The 18,911-nt window shown below is 54.4% G+C and overlaps 5 protein-coding genes across 5 annotated transcripts; all 5 read left to right on the plus strand.

Annotated features, from left to right (window-relative positions):
• Positions 1-2,277: 2,277 nt before the first annotated feature.
• On the plus strand, positions 2,278-3,072 carry LMJF_35_4450 (conserved hypothetical protein; the record flags this gene model as incomplete). Its single annotated transcript, XM_003722794.1, has 1 exon — positions 2,278-3,072. The coding sequence occupies one exon, from the start codon at positions 2,278-2,280 to the stop codon at positions 3,070-3,072; it is 795 nt and encodes a 264-aa protein (XP_003722842.1).
• Positions 3,073-8,653: 5,581 nt separating this feature from the next.
• LMJF_35_4460 (putative sm-f snRNP core complex protein) lies at positions 8,654-8,884 on the plus strand (the record flags this gene model as incomplete). The annotated part of the gene is made up of 1 exon (XM_003722795.1): positions 8,654-8,884. The coding sequence occupies one exon, from the start codon at positions 8,654-8,656 to the stop codon at positions 8,882-8,884; it is 231 nt and encodes a 76-aa protein (XP_003722843.1).
• Positions 8,885-9,872: 988 nt separating this feature from the next.
• Positions 9,873-10,472, plus strand: LMJF_35_4470 (conserved hypothetical protein; the record flags this gene model as incomplete). Its single annotated transcript, XM_003722796.1, has 1 exon — positions 9,873-10,472. The coding sequence occupies one exon, from the start codon at positions 9,873-9,875 to the stop codon at positions 10,470-10,472; it is 600 nt and encodes a 199-aa protein (XP_003722844.1).
• A 1,389-nt stretch (positions 10,473-11,861) lies between these two features.
• LMJF_35_4480 (conserved hypothetical protein) lies at positions 11,862-12,212 on the plus strand (the record flags this gene model as incomplete). The annotated part of the gene is made up of 1 exon (XM_003722797.1): positions 11,862-12,212. The coding sequence occupies one exon, from the start codon at positions 11,862-11,864 to the stop codon at positions 12,210-12,212; it is 351 nt and encodes a 116-aa protein (XP_003722845.1).
• A 1,866-nt stretch (positions 12,213-14,078) lies between these two features.
• On the plus strand, positions 14,079-18,542 carry LMJF_35_4490 (conserved hypothetical protein; the record flags this gene model as incomplete). The annotated part of the gene is made up of 1 exon (XM_003722798.1): positions 14,079-18,542. One exon carries the CDS (start codon positions 14,079-14,081, stop codon positions 18,540-18,542), a length of 4,464 nt encoding a protein of 1,487 aa, XP_003722846.1.
• Positions 18,543-18,911: the final 369 nt, after the last annotated feature.

The raw sequence follows: 18,911 nt of genomic DNA on the forward strand, positions 1-18,911 counted from the left end.
TTCAGTGCTGTGGTGGGCTCAGTTGGACGGACGGCCCGCCGGGTTCTTCCCACCCCCGCCCCTCCTCGCGCTGACCTTTACTGTAAAAGATACAGTCGCGAAGGCGCAACGAAACAAAGGAGGCAAATCAACGCAAAAGAAAGTCCAACAGGAAAGGGAAAACAAACGGCTTACAGTCATCAAGGCACTGTCTGGCATCACGTCCAGCGAGTTCAACAACCCGGTCTCCAATCCCTGCCCCAAACGCACCCCCGATCGTTCACCGCGGCACATCCATAGCACAAACGTGTTTCTTCCTCCGTCATTTGGTCTTGCGCACGTGTGTGTGTGTGTGTGTGTGTGTGCTTCAAAACCCTGCTGGGTGTTTTGTCTTTTGTCTTCCTGTACGTGGGCTCTCTCCCCCTCCCTTCCTTCCGCCCTCCCTCTCCAGTGCGTGCAAGGATTATTCTCTTACCTGGGCCTTTGAACGCACTGTATCACTTTTTGTCGTCTATTAGCATTTTTCCAGCTTAGCTGTCGTGGTTCTTTTCATTGCGCGCTCTGTGCTTGTGTGTGTGTGTGTGTGTGTGTGTCTTCCGTGTTTTCTTTTCGTCTTCGCTCTCTTTCTTCATCGTTCTTTTTTCAATCTTGTTACCTGTTTTACTCCCCCTTTCTCCTCTGTTTTCTGACTCTTTTCTCAATCGCGTTTTTTTTTGTGTTCCTGTTTTCGGCCTATTCGCCCTCTGACCGATCTTGGCTGTACCATCACAATTTTGATTCCTGGTTATTTTTTTTTTGTAATTTCTTGTAACATCATCAGTAGTGCTTCTCTTCCTGAGTTATCTGTTTTTTTTTTCGCGTGTGTGTGTCTCTTGGCCGGTGCCTGTGTGCATGAGTAGATCTGTCAGCGATACCCTCTCCTCCGCTTCAACTCCCCACCCCCTATCTCCCCTTCATTCCACACTTCTTCAGCCGTAGTGCTTTCTTTGTGCTCGTCTCACCGTCTTCTGTATTTTGCTACTCCTCCTTCTAACCCCCCTGCTCCTCTTTTTTTTCTCTGACCTGTGTACTAACACTTTTCACAAGAAAAAACGCTGTTTTGTGCTTCGGTTGTTGAGCTCTTGTTCTGTGTGTGCGCGTGTGTGTGTGTGTGTGTCTGTATTCCTCCACATCTAGGTAGACTAACACAACCAGTACCAACACCTTTTGTTTTCCTCTGTTAGCAAGGATATCTCTTTCGACAACCTGCGTACACCACTCAAAGGCATCTATACAACCGATTTCGTCTCTTTTTTGATTATCTATCATAGCTCGTTTTATCGCGCGTGTGTGTGTGTGTGTGTCAGGGCATACCCTTTATAACTAGGTGTGGGAGTGCTAAGTTGCATTTTTGTGTCGCACTCCTGTCCTTGTGCCGATTTACCGCTTTAATTGCTACATTTGGTTAGTTGTTGATCTGACCAGTGCCTATTTCATTCTGCTCTTGCTCTCTTTTTTGTTCTTAGTCACGCGCATCTACACGTTTACTGGGTATTCCGTCTCAGAGTGTCTCACCCTTCACGTGTGTGTGTGTGTGTGTCTCCGCGGCTGGTGCGTTTCGTTTTTGTTGCTCTGCTATTATTATGATTGGCTGTTTCTATAAGTAGCTTCTATCCTCGGATCTACCCGCAATCTCCTTCATCTGTCTTCGTCTTCTGCCTTTTATTATTCCTTTTCGCCGCCCAATCTCTTTTTCGTTTTTCCTTGTTGCTCTCCGTGTGCGTGTGCGTGTGCGTCTGTCTGTGCGTTTTTTTTTTCATCTTTGTGCTTTACCTCTCTACGTGTGGATCCACGACTTTTGCATTCCACTCCCCTCCTCGGAGTGTCTTCTTTTTCTACTCCCCGCCAACACCTTTTCAGCGTTCGTTTTCTTTTTTTTTGTTGTTTCGTCGTGTTCGTGCCTGTTTGGAGAGAGCGTGTAGTCGTCCAGTCGTTCAGTTAGTCCTCTTTATCTTCCTTGCCACCCCACGTGTATCTGCGCGAGTGCTGACCTTGCGTTTTCTCCCGCTAACTTTTTACGTTCGTATTGCTGCGTTCTACTCGTTTTTTTTTTGTTCTGTTTGTTTCGAGCCACCTATCACCTCTTGTGTTCTGTCGTTTTATCGCCCCTTTCTACCTTACTTTGTTAGCCCTTTCCTTTCGTCTGTTGTGGTTGGTGTTTCACCTCTCCCCCCCTCGATTCCTGCCTGTTACGATATTTACAGGCACCCGCTGAACGGATCGTGTCACTTTTTTTGTGATTAAGTTTTCATATCAGGCATGTATCACGGCGTCTCTACGCCGCCGCAACATCCCCAAATGGCGTCCATCGTGTACGTGCCAAGCTCTCAACCAAACCCAGTGGCCTACTACGCTGCGGAGCCTGTCATTAACCCGCAGACTATACAACAGCTCCCGCAGCATCGAGTTTCGCTCGTGTACCCAGACACCGTGGCCCAGCAGCGCATTCAAGCACCACAGCAGCAGGTGGTCATCCCTGAGAGCTTCACTACCGAGGCGACGCCCTTCTACGCTTACCAGCCGGCGCCGCACGAAACGAGGGGCAGCACCAGCAGCCTAGTCTGCCTCGTTCCCACGGTCACCACTAACAACTCGCCTCAGCTGCCGATGCTCATTCAGTCGCTGGGCTCTAGCACCATTAGCTTTCATGCCGACCCGGCCTTGCGTACTCAGGAAACGCACGCTACGCCCCAGGCGATGCAGCAGGTGCTGACAACAGACTACATGCAGATCTCGATGGAGAAGCCCGTGCCTCCGTCGAAGTCCGCTACCGACCCAGCCGCCAAGACAAACGTGATGAGCTCTTCTGAGGTGTGCCGTCACTACATCAATGGCCGCTGCAACCGCCGCAAGTGTCGTTTTCTTCACCCTGACCTGCGTAGCCCGCTCATGCCCTCCCATGTGACCTATACGCCTTGCGATTCAGCACCGATCATGAAAAACCCGTCGTTCGCTCAAGTTTCTCCGTTGACGCCATACTCCAGCCTTTCAACGGCTTCGCTGAGTAGCTTCAGTGTTCCCCCTTCCACTCAGCGGGAAACCATCCTGTGGTGAACAGCAGCCGCACAAAGTGTAAGATGCGGTATACTGTGTGTGTGTGAATGGTTGGGTCGTGCTTTGAGCCAAGAAAACCGAGCAGCAAGCAAACAAACAAACAAAAGAAAACCACGCATCCGCGATAGAGAAACGTTCGATTCCATTTTTCGTTTGTTTTTTTTTTGGCGTGAACAGCCTCTCTCTCTCTCTCCCTTCCAAAAAATGCAAAAGGAGGTTAAGACGAAAGGGGGGACACGCAAGAGGTGGCAGGCATTGAAATGCAGCAGCGCCCAAAGTCCAGCCTATTTGAAGTCGTACCAGTTTGTCGCACCTCCAACGTTGATGCGGACGCGCGAGACGTCGATCGTATGACTTTTCCTCATTGCCCCGCCGAAGAACTGCCGACTTGCCGCGCCTCCTCTCCTTTTCGCCGTCCTGCGACGCGTCCTTTTCCCTTTCACTTTCAACCTTTTATGTTTCTTATTCTCTGCCACTCGTGTGGTTGTTCAGTTTTTTTAGTCAGCGTTGCTCTGCGTTTCACCGCGCTCCGCGTTAACGTGTGCTTATTCATGCTCCCCCTTTTCTGACCCCGCCCCCTCTCCCAACTGTATACCGGCTGCTTTTGAAGAGAGTGTGGATGCTATAAGCATATATGTGTGACGGAGCTCGTTTTTTCGTGTTCTCTCTGTGGGCTAAAGGTTGAGTGTACGGTGATCATGCTGAGGGCACTTATGACAGGATACCTGAATATGTGTATGTGATGCTGTTACAGCATCGTCTCGTCAACTCACCGACCCCCTTCTTCAAACATGCACTGTTGGTTTGCTCTTTCTCACACATACACATTTTCCTTTTGCCACCTTGCCTGCTTCTTTTCTTTTCGTTCTTCTCGCTTCATTCCGTCTGGATCTTTCGAACTGCGCATGTGTCTGAAGGCAACAGTTTTCAGGTAATTTTTGCGTATACATGAGCGGCTGTTCACCTGCGGCTCTCCCTTTGCCCTTATGGGCCTCCGTCTCTTACTGCGTAGCGTCGACCTCGCCCTTTGATGGCGGGAGGGAGGGAGCACACCGCAGTGCGGTGGTGTGACAGAGCTCAGTGCCCCAGCTCTTTGGGCGTATGGGAGGAAGCCAAGCAGCCCTCCCCCCCCCCTCTATCCCTTGCCAATGCAGAGCTCCACCTCCACTGGTGCTGACGGGGTCCATGTGCCTACGACATAGGGAAGCCAGTGCGCTGCGTCGCGACGGATGTCGGCAGTGTGTCAGGTCCTGGATGGCGTTGCGTCGGAGCGGCCTGCGGCAGTGCAGACGCGCCTGCGCGGCTCCAGCGCATCTGTCACCCGGCTCTCACCACCGCCTGCTGGTGCGTGGGGGGCAGAGAGGTTGGTAGAGCTCAGGGCAGGGGGACCGCGCTCTCAGATGGCTGCGTCGGTGTGCTGCTGTAGGGTTCGTGGGCCGCGCTGCGTCACAGGACTCGATGAAGCCTGTGACAGGCAGAGGGCGTGTGTGTGTGTATGTTTGTGTGTGGAGTGGCGTTGACGTCATGGCCGGTGGCAAAAACACGGACGCCTTGACGGATAAGAAAAACGCTTCTAACATGTCAGCCGTCATGGCTTTTGACATATTTTCTCTCTTTTTGTATGCATGTAGGTGTGTATGTGTGTGTGACTTTTTGTGTTTCACGTTTGCTTGCTTGTCTGCCGCGTTGGTTGTTGTTATTTTTAAGTGGCGAAGTGGCGGTCATATATACATATATATATATACATATATATATACATATACAATGATGAGAATTACTTCAGTTATTTGTCTCGCCCTCCTAGTGTCTCTTGTCGAAGAGGGTTTTCGTGTTCTTGACGCCGCGCCGCCACCGATATCACCGCTGTTGTCTGTTTGTGTGCTGTTTTGTCGCTGCCAAATTCTTTTTTGTTTCGCGGCGCCTGTGCATGTGAGATCTGTAGCTATGTGCGCAGTGCTGCACAGGGACTATTCTCTTTGCGCGTCTCTGTTACCGTTGTGAGAGTGCTACTGGAATGTTCGGCGGCGATAGGTAGGGCCTTTACATGCATCTTGGCACGCCTTTTTTTGATTGTGTGTGTGTGTGTGCGCGCGCCGCTCAGTATCTTCATTGTGAGCACCACAGGAGCCAACCACCTTTTTTCTGCTTGAGTTCATTTATAGGAACGCACGCAGTCAAGTGCATGCTGGTTGACAGACTTCACCATCCCTCTATATTCTGATGCTGCGGCCGCTGTCCCCGCTCTCACTTGCAGCACACCTTGTGCTCATGGAAGATGGCGATTTCGTGGCATGCGATGGAGTATGTTGACCAGAGGATGAGAAAAAAAAACTAACGAACGGGAATGAGATTGAGTGGAAGAAAGCATGGCAGCCCCCTGAGAATCAGAGGCGGGTCGTGTGTGTGTGCGTGTGTGTGTGTGTGTGTGTGTGTTTGTGCACTCTCCCCTTAAAATGATTTTGGGGAGGATCTTCTCTGACATGTTTTTTGCGTATGTACGTGCGGTGCAGCTGGAACACACCGAAGCAAAAAGAGAAGAGAGGTGTAAGAGGCTACATTCGCGATACGATGTCCCTCCTCGACCGTTTTATTTGTCCTGTAAGTCTCCTTACCGATCTCCGCATGATTGGTGTGGATGTTTTCCCTTTTTTTTCACATCTTCTAACGCCCTTCTCCCGCCCTTGATCGAATTACAACACCTGCTACCCTCATGACTGCGTCCCTGTCCCGTTCCATCTGTGCCCTCACCCCGCTCGTGGGTTCACTCACAAGTGCACTCACAGAGTAGTCAGTGTGCCAACCACCGCACATTTCTCTTTGATTTCATGGATGGTCTCTTCCGTGTCTCTCGCGAGCGCGGCAGTTCTTTTTTGTTTTCGCATTTATTGCTCTTCTTTTTATTTTTGACGTGTTGCGTGCTTTGGTACAACTGTATGATGGATAACATCGACCGCAAAAAAAAAAGTTCGTTGCTTTTTCAGAGCGATGCGTTTTCCCTCTCGAATTAAACCTCATCCCCTCTGTTTTGCCCTCCATTTCTATCCTCATCAGAGACGGAGACGAGTCCGAACTCATCGGTGAAAGTGCGTCGAAGAGGTACGGAAGGTTTGCGCAACCATGAACGGGTGTGTGTGTGTGTGTGTGTGTGTGTGTACCCCTTTCTCTTTTCTCGCTTCGCTTGTTATTTGCCTTTGTTTTTTGTTTTTTCTTTCTGGCTCTGTGGGCTACCATTGCTCCCTCCGTCAAGCTGGAAAAAGCATCCCAGATGCTTCTCCTGTGTGGCAGTGACCCTCTCTAAACCGCTGCAATCACACTCATGCGTCACCCAACGCGATAATCCACCAACACAGCCCCTCGTTTTGTCGTGTGTTGTTGTACTCCCCCTACTAGCGATGAATTCGCGCCGCCGCGGTGACTTTGTCCGTTGATTGAATTCTGTCACGGAAACGTAGAAACACCTCTCTGTACCTCTTGAGTTTTCGTTTTGAACAGTCTCCTCCACACAAGCCACGCGGCACTAGCTGCTCTCTACTGCGACGTGGTGAGACAGGAAAAAGAGGAGGGTGTACACCTTGCTCAAAGTCGTTCGTCATGGCCGCTGCGTCGCATTGTCACCAACAGGCAAGCGTACGTGTATGGTGTTCTGCTTTTTCTGTTGTTTGTCTTGTTTTTTTCTTCCCAAGGCTGCTTGCTTGCTCTTTTTTTTCAATAGTGTGTATGTGTGTGGCATTCTGCATAGATACGAACACAATATATATATACACACACATATATATATATATATCAAAATGCTGCTTGGATTACGTTATTCAAAGGACTTTCTTCTTCTCCTTCGCATTTTACCTCCATCAAAAACTGACTCTTCATGTGTTTTGTCTCTCCTACTTCTTCGTGATGCTTTTTTTTGTGTGTGTGTGCATGTGTGTTTGAGTGTTTCAGTGCCTTCATGCTTTCCTCTCGCTTTCTTTCCAACTATCCAGTAGCTCTCGCTTTGTCTCCCTCAATACTCTCACCCAACACACGCATACACGGAAAAAAAATACAATAAAAACAAAGGCGCCCGCTATGGTGATGGGCTGATCGCAGTCGAAAGAGGGAAAGAGAAGTGAAATGGCCTGTGAGAGAGAGCGCACGAAACAACCGAACAACGAGAGAGGAGAAGCGCCTCCGCGTGAGGAGTGGCACGTGACTCAAAAGAGACAAGTGTCCGTTGTTCGTTGTGTGTCTCGCCCATGTGAGCGTCTCCTATTTACGTCTACTGTATCTGGTGCCTGTGTCTGGAGAGAAGGGAGTACTCACGATAGCATCGTTGACGAAACATTACCCACTGTCTGCCTATCATGCCTTCTGTTTTCGTTTTACCATTTTTATCTTCCTTGCCTCCTTTTTTATTGGTGTATTGTTGGCCGCCTCTTGTCGGTGTAGATGCGCTGGTCCCTCACGTGTCTCATCGTGTGTGCTGTCGACGCCCTTTTTTCATGCCTTACGCGCGAATGGGGAGGTATGTATACTGTGTGTGCTTTGTGGGGAGTTGTTTTGGGTGCTTCGGCACTTGAACACGGCGGGAAACAGTCGAAGTGCCGTCAACCCTTCTCTCTTCTCAAAAATCACACAAGAAAAGAGACTAACGGTAAGGGGTATGCGTGCAGAAGGCGGCTCAACTTTCCCTCACTGTTGCTGTTTGTCTGCCAGCTTTTCCCTCTACGGTCATTTCTTTGCGCTCTCACGTCTCGCGCCCTCTTCGTGTGCCAAGAATCCACACTCTTACCACGATTGACAGGAGAAAGCACTAGCCACTCATCATACGAAGAGAGCAAAATACTAACAGCAACAAAAAGACACGTGTGTGCGTACATGTGCAGAAAAATTGACCGTCGTCAACAACAGCATGCAAAGCAGATGCGGCGGTGGTGGGGGCCGGGGGGGGGGGGGGGGCACATAAAAGTCGGTTGAGAGGTGACGCGGCGCTATGCCAAAGTGCGTCTCTTACCCTCGTCCCCTTCTCGCATGCGTTTTGTTGCTGTGTTTGACTTTGCATGCATCGGTCTCGGGCGCGCGGTATAGGGAAGACGCGCGATACGCATGTAGTGCTGCGACAATACTGGTGCAAACGGGCTGCACTCGCATTAAAGCCGAGTCCTTGAAATAGCGACACACTTGTGCGCACATGAAAATTCGGAGTCTTCTGTTGTGTTACTCTTCGATGAAGCCTCTCAAGTTCACCTTACATCTTGGCCCATAACCACGGCCGCTTTCTTCCGTAACCCTCTACACCTCTTGTTCTTTGGCGCGAGCATACCACGAATACTCACGCCGATCACTTGTGTTGGCAAACAACAAATCGGCAAGCTAAGACCGACGCTTAACGTGCACTTGGACACACACACACACACACACACACACACACACACACACACAGAGACACACAGAGAGAGAGAAACGCGTTTTAGATCCATCTTCTACCCAGTTGTGGTGATACTGTTCAATCTTTTGTTGTGTGTGCGTGTGTGGGTGTGGTTTTTGCTCGTTTTGCGCCTCTGCAACGGCGAAGGTCATTGACGGATTTTTCCTCGGCGCCAGCATGGAGGCCAACGTCCCTGGAGCGTTTCTGCACAGCCTTATCGGCAAAAACGTGCTTGTGAAGAGCAAGTGGGGCCCGGTGTACGAGGGTAACCTTGTAAGCTGCGACACGTTCATGAACCTGCAGCTGCGCAATGCGGTAGAGCACGCGAAACAGGACACCGAACTAGGTGAAATGCTGTTGCGCAACAACAACATCCTGTACATCCGTGAGGAGACTAGTGCGTCTTGACAGGCAGCACCACATGTCTCGAGGGCAGCGGTGAGCGTGTTTCGCTAGTGTACAGCACGCTTGATGAGTGGGATACACGAAAACGAGGCCGGGGGTCACGACAGTTTTCCAAGGGATGAAGCAACGGCACCGTTGCCACTGGTGAATCGTGTGACTCTCTGTGATCTGTTGACAACAGGTGCGCGTGTTTGTTTGTTCTTGTCGCGGAACGCTCTGCATCCGTCCTCGCACATGTATGCTAACGTGTCGGTGTGTGTGGATGCGCCGGGTTTTTTTCTGAGAAAGGAAGGCGGGCATGAGCTCCAACTCTGAAGGCGCCGCTCAGCCGCAGTCGGTTTTGTAACAAGAAGGACAACGATCACTGCAAAAAAAGAACTTCAGCGCGTGCCATTTGCATGTCGCATTCTCTCGTGTTTGCTCTCTGCTTGTGCGGTTGTCCCTGAGGATACGTGGACCGTCCTCGCGAGATGTGTATCCCCTTGCTCGTGCCTCTCGCGTAGTGCTCGCGAAGCATAGCGCTGCAACCGCGGTGTTGGTGTGATTCCTCCTTTCTCGTTATGTGTCTCGTGAGCACAGAAACAATTAGCTGGAGAGTTGCATTCACCGCGAGCAGCTGGCGGTTTAGCACGCATAGGCGCGCGGCCTTGTGTCTTGCCTTTCACGTCCTTCCCTTCTACCTTGCCATCCTTTCCTCTCTTCTGTACACGGCACATACACGTGCATCAAGAGAACTACTTTGATATTCACTGTGCTGCCAACTCGCTTCTTCCCTTCTCAACAAGCTTTTTGTCAGGTAAACACTCTCTTCGAATCTTGACGCAGCCTCGCACGTCACACATACGCGCACACCACAAGTGGCCGCAAAGACGACGCACGCACACACGCGAGCACACCAGCACACAACTAAAGATAGTTGCCGGCGTTGTCTTTCCGGTTTTATTGAAAATACGAGCAAAAAACACCAGATTTATCATCATCGCAGACCACCATGTCTCACCTTCCGATCAAGTGGGCTGAGCGCAAGGACCGTCTGTTCATCACGGTAGAGGCGAGCACTCCCACTGACGTCCAGGTGAACTTCCAGGAGAAGACGGTGTCCATCTCCGGCAACGGTATCACCGCCAACGGCAGCCAGCCGCACGCTCTCAAGGATGAGCTGCACCTCCTCAACGAAATTGTCCCGGAGCAATCGACCTTCAAGGTGCTTGGCATGGCAATTCAGATCTGTGCCATAAAGAAAGAGCAGGGTTACTGGAACCGTCTCGTTGATGAGCCGACCAAGGCGACTAAGAGCTGGCTCTCCGCCGACTGGAACCTTTGGAAGGACGAGGACGACGAGGCTGAGGAGATGGCCGCTGCGTCCAACTTCGGAGGGTACGGCGACATGGGCGGCATGGGTGGCATGGACATGGCGTCTATGATGGGCGGCATGGGTGGCATGGACATGGAGTCAATGATGGCCTCCATGGGCAAGGGCGCGGGCGTCGATTCCGACGACGAGGAACTGGACGACGACGGGGCCGAGGTGGCCGACGGCGAGTGCGAGGAGGAGGAGCCGGCAGCAGACATCAGCGATCTCAACGCGTAAGAGAAGCAGTCGTCACCGTGACATCTCCCCTTATTCGTTTCGCCTCGCACTTTTTACGTCACTTCTTTTTTTTTATTATTTTTGGTGAGTGCGAGTGTGTGCGGAGAAAAAGAGAGAAAACGTCACTTCCTATGAAGAACGAAAAAAGCGAAAAAGGAGCACTTGATGCTGCGTGCGCCATGTCGAGGAGGGGGTCGCCATCGGCGCAGCGCATGCCCGACATCGAGCAATGGTGCGCGCTGAGGTGATTCCCCTCTTCTTTTCTTTTTAATTTTATTCAGTGTTCAGAAACTGCGCTGATAGCAGGAGGAGAACACTTGTGAGTATCGGTGCATGTGTGGGGTGAGAGGTGTGGGATCGTGCATGCATCCTTGGGCCTTTGCACTTGGGTATGAACTATGACCGTCGCTGCTAGATGGAGTCCCTACAACAGTGCCCACGGCGCGGGCACTCACGCGCATTCTCATAGCCACACGTCCACCAGGAGCGATGCCTCTCCTCACTATCTGATTTAAGAAGTCTCTGTGGTAATTTATAGAACAGAAAAACACGTTTGCTTCATTGATCAGGTGTTGAAACTGCTGTGCCACAGTGCGTTCAGCGGTTCGCATCAAACCTCCACTGAGGTCTCAAGCGCGCCCTGCATGAGAGCTTTTCATGCGCGTTGTTGTCCCTTGGCGGGCTGCGGTTGCGTTGTCGCCTTCTTTCTGCTCGATGCTACTAAAGCGCCTCTCTCTTACTACACTGTATTGTGCATCCTTTGACTGTCGAACTACCCCACGCATCTCTCTCTCTATATATATATATCGCTCTCGCTCTGCAGCTTCTGCTTGTTGTTTCATTGCTTGCTCACCTCAAATGCGGTAATTTTCATCTTCGACCCACCCACATCCCCCTTCGTTCGGGGAGGGTGTACCTTCTCTTGCCGGGCATGGCCAGCGCTACACTTGCTCTACTCTTTCCGCGTCTACCCTCACGCCTACGCTCCCCCACAGTGTATGTAAGGAGTCACGCTTGCCTCGAAATCAGTCCTCCCTCTCTCGCATTCGTGGAACCCACCCACTCCCACTCGCGCCTCCTCGGTCTGCTTCCATCATCTACCCTTCCTCGCGTTCTCCTTCGTCGCCGCACCTTGCTGTGCTTTCTGTCGCTCATGTGCGCAGCGGTGTCCTCGTCATCGTAAGTCTTTCCGGCCACCCTTTCCTTCTTTTTTCGTCTTGCACCGTTGATGAACGACGCGCTCCCGCATTTTCCCTCTCTTTGTCTGCTTCGTGTGTTCGTGGTGTCCAGCCTGCCTTTTGTTGTCACGGTGCACATCTCTGTGTTTCTGTACTTGTGCCCATCAGCCACCCTTTACCTGTGTGTCTCATCTTGTAGAGCTCCCCCAGAATGTCGACAAAGGAAGACACGCCGGTCTCTCTCGCCTCGGCTGTCGCCACGCCGGCCTCTCTACCCGACGCAAAGACCAGCGCACTGCTGGAGGAGTTTGATACCTTTTTCTCGCGAGGCAAGTACACCGATCGCCTGCGGCACTTCATCGAGCAAAATGTCGACACGCTCGCACTCGTCGCTTTTGAGAGCGACGTGAACACCAACACAGAGGGTAGTCTGCAGCTGTATCAGCTTTTTCAGAGGTACATTGCTCTGATCGAGGGCATCATCGAAGGCTTCATGGCTACCACGGAGAAGTCGGATGAGTCGATACTGCGCTTCCTAGCATCCACTATTCGAGAAGAGTGAAAGTCCCCGAACACGGTCTATCTGTGTGTCTGCACTAGTTACATAGCGGCGTGCATGGACTACAAGGACTTTCTCGAGTTCGCTGAGGATTTGTACAGCGTGACTCATTACCGGAAGCGCGTGCGCGAAGACAGCAACAAGGAAGAGGACGAAGAAGAAATAGTAGCCAACGTCAGTGGTGGTGGCGGCTACGGATCCGATGACTCGAATCTTAATTGAGGTGTGGTGTGGGGTTGAAAATTCTACGTGGCAACTGCCTCTCTCCTCTCTCCCCCCGCCTAGCGAAGGCTTCGTCTTTATTGTGTGCATTTTCTTTGTGTTCTTCTTTGTTGAACACCCCTCTTCAAGCCTGCACGCTTTCCTTCGTTGTTTCTTGGTGTCTGTTTGAGCTGCCTCTCTCTCTCTCTCTCTCTCAAACATAAGTCATTATGTGCACGGAACTGTCGTACGCGCGCATACGCACCATTGCTTGTCGCTCGAGGATCCGGTGGCCATTTCCACTCATTTCTCTTTCTCTTCCTTCGTCTGCCCCTCTTCCGGTCTTTCGGGTTTTCTGGTGTGCGGTGGGCGAAGCTCGACAAGGAAAAACCATTGTGTGCATGCATGAAGATCATCCACGTTACCGTGTGGGGCCAACGACGCATTCGCCCTGGAAACTGCAGGTCCACACCTCTCTCTCCCTCTCCCTTGTTGTATCACTGAACAGGCCCCTTCCATCTTGCGTCGTGCACAGCTTTGTCTGCACGGCTTCATGCTTATGCCTGTCGCCACGGGCCCCTTCTTAGTTCGCTTTCTCTTCTCTTATGTTGCTCTTGCTCGTCATGTGAACATCATTTCTCGTCGCATTTGTTTTATACGTTTTGTTGTTCGATTTAACGCTTGCCTCTCTTCCGTATGGAAGTGAGCGCCTCATCGCCGTTTTGGTATGGAGGATTAAACGAAAACGCCGGCGGGTGACGGCTCTTCGCGTTCATCAATAGAAGAAGGAGGGAAAGGGGGGGGGGCTAACGGGCACAATGACAGCGCGTGTGCGACTACGCTCAGAGAATGACGTAGATAGAAAAAAAAAGATGAAAGCGAATAATGGTAGCCGCCTTATAGTCGCAGTAGCCTGTATTCCTCTCTCCGATGCCTCCGTTCGCTTTTATACGTCTCTGAAGGTTTCTGTCGTGGTGATCGTCGTCATCTCGGATGGGCAGCGCAATCTTCGACTCGTCCAGTGTCGCTCCCTCCCTCTAACCCTTCCCTACCCCCCCCCCACACACACACACACCTCACTCACTTTCTCTTCCTCCGCGTTCACATGCATCATGAAAAGGGAGAAGTTTATGTCTACCCTCAAAACGAGCCGCGTTTTGATGTGCAGTTCATAGAATAGAGCGGCGGTTCAGGCATGCAGGCGTGAATCAACCTGGTGGGGGGGGAGGTGTCCGTAGCTTTCATGTATCTGTAGGCTTTGCACCATCCTGGAGCTGAAAGGAGCGAAGAAAAACAAGGAACCAAAAAACCGCAGAAGAATGTAGCTACTTAGCAACAGCTTCGAATGAACGCACTCACTCGCGACTCCCTACGTCTACGTCTGCGTAGTTCGCGAGCCGCCCACCTCTGCATGTTGTTCATGTTCTTTTGTTTTTATCGGTCGAAGATGTGGACCCCCTATCGACTTCACTCTCTCCAGGCGTCCTTATCTGCAATCATTTTGCCGCAGCTACAACGACTGACACCGATGCCCTTTTGGTACTTCTACAGTTTTCCCTCATGTAACATAGGAGGCGTTGCTTCGCCGACGCACATCAACGACTAGCCGCGCGCTCAACCATTGTCGTTTTGTTTTTGTTTTGGGGGTCGTCCACAGTCGCCCCAGCCATGAGTGAGAGCACCTCCAGCGGCAATGGGACAACCCTGAGCGACCTCTCCCCCTTGCTTCAGCCACCGTATGACCCGGCAGCACACCACAGTGGCTCTTCTTTCTCGGCCGCCCTCGGCGGCCGAGATCGGGACCAGACTCGGCGGACTTCCACGGGACCAACAGGAAACGCCGCACAGTTTCATGCGGGCGGCAACTCTCGCGTTTCGTACCACGCCGCGGAGTTCCCGCCGCTCTCACCGATGGCGCACGCTGGCGAGTACATGTACGCGATGGATGCGCGTAACAGTCCACTGAGCGTCTCGGGTACCTCCCTGGACTCCGTCGGGCTGGAGGACTCACAAAAGCACTCGTACCACCCCATCGATTTTGTGAGGAGCGGTACAGAAAACGTTGGCTCCCTCAAGAGCGCCGGCCCAATGCGCCCCCTCAGCGTCTCCAATTACCCCTCCGCCGCAAAAGTGGCGTCATTCACACCAGTCCTCAGCGCCAAGAACTCCATTGCCTCGCCACCAGAGAAAGCCTTGTCGTCTGTCTCGACGCAGGTCCTCGTACACTCACGAAAGCCATCCGGTGCAGAGAGTGGAGCAAGCGCGCTGCTGGAAGGCGGCACCCCACCTCTCCTCTCCCCTGCCTCGCAGTCCGATTACCCGAAAGAGTCTACCGCAAAGGTGGCGGCCGCCTCCTCCGGCTTCCTCACTTCACCTCACGCAACAGTCGCGCCCTTGCAGCGCCATCCATTCCCTAATGTGCGTAGCCAGCTGTCAACCCAGCCCAGCCAGCTGGACGCCACTTCAACAGAGCTGCCCAGAACCGTGTGCGATGCCTCCCCGAGCCCTCTGGCAGAGTCGGGCGCTGACCCTCCCCCCCTCCCAGAACCGCTGCGGTCACAGCTGCATGCATTCCCCAATAGCAGCGTCCAGGCGCACAAGCTGTCCACACCCTTCTCGGACACCTCACATGGGGCAAGCAGACCATCTCTGGTTCCCGCCCCGCCGCCCTTGACTTTGCCGGTCTGTGACAGCCCGCGCAGCTCAGAGGGAGATGTCCTCGGGTTGTGCAGCGGCAAACCACCGAGCATACCGCTCGCACGCACGACCCATGAGACCCCGCTGGCCTTGCTAGCGATCTGCCGCAGCAACAATAGCGACGGCAGTGGTGAGGGCGTCCAGGGGAATGGAGGGAACGGTGCAGCGAGCCTTAACCCCTCTTCCTCCACAACCTCGCCGCCGCGAAGCGGCAGCGGTGCTCGTGCACGACCGAACACGCAGCCGTCACCCCCACCGACTGTGCCTGAGGCACCACCACCACAAGGCCCGCCGTCGCTACGCCCTCCACCGGCGCGGGCACCCGGTGCATCACCCCCCGCTTCCAGTGCAACCGCCTCATCGCCCTCTGAGTCGACCTCCGGACATGGTGGGCCCCAGTTACTCATCTTGACCCCCACACTGAACTCACCACCGCGACCGCAGCTGCAGCCAGAGCGGCCGGCACCCGCTGACCTGGTGCACTTTGCACCGCTCATTCAGCAGTTCGACTTTCGCAAGAGGGACATCAAGAGTATTGCATGCACCAGCGTCTTCAGTATCGCTGACGTGAAGACGTTGGCAGTGAAGCTGCGGCTGCTGCGGCACGAGGTACTGGGCCGCGCCGAGCCAATCGCCAACATCCAGCAGGCCGCCATGAGGGCAGGACGCGTGAAGACGCTAACGTCCAGCAACCCGAGCAAGCAGCGCGCATCAGCATCAGCATCGGCAGTGGCGCCGCCCGATGTGGCACCCGCACCGCCGGGTGTGGTCGATGTCTTCGACTTTCACGACACCTTGGCCGTCTTTGACAACCCTACCCTAGCCATCAGCTTTGCGCTCTGGGGTAGCGTGGCGCCTCACAACGACTTGGTGAGGGCTCTGTGGGAGTTCTGCGCGCCAAATCGTTGCCCGCGCAGCGGCGGCGAATCCAGACCACGAGACGGGGATGACGACGCCTCGGAAGCAGAGAGGCAACGCACAGCTGCCGTGGCCGCGGCGGCAGCGCCCGCATCGACGCTGGCGGGCCCCCAAACGCGCATTTGTGTGCGCTTCTCGTCCGTGCTGCGCTTTTTGAACCACTGCGGTATCGATGCGCTCATCATGTCACCCGACCGCAAAGCCGCCACCTCGTTCTGTGCAAAGCACCCTCATGTACACCGAGGCAGCCGTCGGCCCTCTGCCGACGTCATGCACACGACGCAGCGGCGTCGTGTGCTCGTCGCCCTGAGCTACGACCGCGAACAGGGACTGTGGTGCCCCCTGACCACCAGCAGGCCTATTCGCCAAGTGGCATCGCAGTGGCGCGAATACCAGCGCTCCCAGCGGCTGCAGACGCGGCGCAGAGCCGGTCGTGGAAAGCACAAGGCCCCCGCCGTGACTGCCGTACAGGCGAAGGAGGATGCCGTCGAAGCGAGGGTAGAGACGTGTGAGCAGCACCCAGCTTCCCATCCACAACAGCCGCAGCAAAGCGAACCGGGTGGTACAGGCGCAGCCGCAGATAAGGCCCCACACATTGTCGTCACTGTTCCGGGCAATAGCCCTAGCGATGGCAGCAAGACACCGTCGTTAAAGTCGGGAAAGCAGCCGCCCTTTCACGCGGTTCTCTACCCGAACCTCGTGCAGACGGACGTGGGTTTCACGCTGCTTCTCCGGCAAGGCTTACATCCACTCTTCAGAACGGTGTGCGTGCGCCTCACGGTTGGCGTGTCGCTCGGTTGCATCGCGGTTCTCTTCGGTCTCGCGTTGATCGTGTACGCCACGAAGACGACGGACGTATGCCTCGTTGACGTTCGCGTGAGTCAGTGTGTTGACGTCGGCAGCAGTGGAAACAGTGACGGCCTCGCCAGCGCCAGCGACTCCGGCTGCCTCGGGATCCTCTCGAGTCTCTTTCCCCCCGCATACCACGCTGGTCTCTCGAATCGTCACCTCTACGGACCGCCCGCGGCACCGGGCAAGTGTCTCATTGTGAGCATCTGCTGCAGCTTTGCCGCCCTCCTCGACAACGTCCTCATCGCGTACTTCGCGGTTCGCTATCTAGCCCTCGGCGGCGCTCAGCCATGCTTCTTTCACCTTCTGCGCAGCATCCAAGCGGTGCTCGGCGCGATTGCGTGCGCGTTCTCCGCCTATGTTCTGTCTATCTTTCATAGGCGCCTCCACGTGGTGCCGTGCGCTGCGCTCGCCGCCGGCGACGCCGTGCTGTGTACGGCGCACCTTGAGAGCTGCAGCAATCGCTACGCCTACGGGGCGCATGGTCCTCTAAGCGGCACTAACGTTGCCCTTGTCGTGGCCTACGTGTATCTCGCCCTGTGCGTGCTCCACTGGCTCGTAGCTGCGCTGCCTGTCCTTCCGCGCACTGCCACGCAAGACCGGATTCCTACCGCAACACCAGACACGTACACATTCCGTCCAAGCCTGTTCGCCCCAGATGGCCCCACACCGATAGAGGTGGAGCAGCTCCGGCAAGCAATGCAGCAGCCGCTGCGGCAGGAGCTGCGTCACTGCGTTCAAGCGCGGGGTCGACTCCTGACAACCACGACGACGATTGGCGAGGTGATGCAGGCGAACCGCCTGAAGAGCTTGAAGATGACGGAACTGAACGAGGAGCGGCGCCGGCAGCGATCACGGCCGTTTCAGCTGCGATCACGCGACGACGACGACAACGGGCAGCGTGCGCGAAAAGCCCACCGCGGAGAACGACGGCGATACGTGATGGTGAATGCGAAAGGCGAGACGGTGAGCAGTCACCACAGCAGCCGTTCGGCCTCAGCGAGCTCGTCTGACCTCGGTGGCGGCGATTGCAGCAGCTCGGTCGTGCTGGCTGCGCGGCTGATGCAGCGCGTGGCGGAGATCGGCTCCAGAGTGCAAGAACGCGGCTTACCCAGAACGACCGCCAACACATTCGGCTCCGACGGCTCTGTGCTCTCTAATATGCCGGGCGAAGGGCAGGTTTCGTCCTTGCCTGTGTCGCACCCGTCGAGCCGCCTCGGTGGCCCCCAGGAACCATCGTCCAGCTCCCCATCGACCACCGGTGCGTGGGCGGTCGTGGTCACAGACGAGGAGTCGATCGTCTCTAAAAGCGGCGGCGGCGATCTCGCCCGGCAGGGTGGTGCGCGATCGCTGCCTGTGCCCCTTTCTAGTCGTCTGTTAGCCTCAACGAATCTCGTGGCCTCTCCCATCGGCACCTCTTCTGCAAGGGCAGGGTTAGGGCGAGCGTCTGCTTCGTTCATACTCACCAGCAAAACCTCTGTGCACGCCTTGCCGACGGCGTCGGCTGAGAGGTACCGCCATTCGCGCGCGTCTCAGCACGCTAGAATGACAAGCGTACGCTCTGCTGCTGTTTCCGCCGCAGTCTCGCCAGCGCTGGACGTGGAGATTGACCGCATTGTGGAGCGGGTGCGTGCACGCAAGGAGGCCTCGATTGATGGCGCTACATGAGGTTCAGCTTGGTGACGATGCCGGCGTGCTACCGGTCCTTCTCACGACGATACCCGCTGTGCGCGTGTATGCTTGTACTCCTGTGGGCCTTTTTTTTCTTTGGTTGTTGGGTCCTCGGAGCGCACGCGTGCTCCTCCGTTTTTACTTCGTTTACTCTAGACGCCTCTCTCGTATCTTGTGCGTTTCTATGTTGCCTGTGCTCTCCGAAGTCAAGATGTACACCTGCACAAACACGCACACGCGAGGACATCAGCGGCCCTGCACGTGCGGGTTTGTGCGTCAAGGGACGCCTGCAGATGCACAGAGGTGATTTTTCGATTGTCTTTTCGCTATCGGCCCTCTCCACGTCCCCGTCGCCTCTCTGTTTAC

Source organism: Leishmania major, chromosome 35 (assembly GCF_000002725.2).
Source record: "Leishmania major strain Friedlin complete genome, chromosome 35".
NCBI classification, from domain to species: domain Eukaryota; phylum Euglenozoa; class Kinetoplastea; order Trypanosomatida; family Trypanosomatidae; genus Leishmania; species Leishmania major.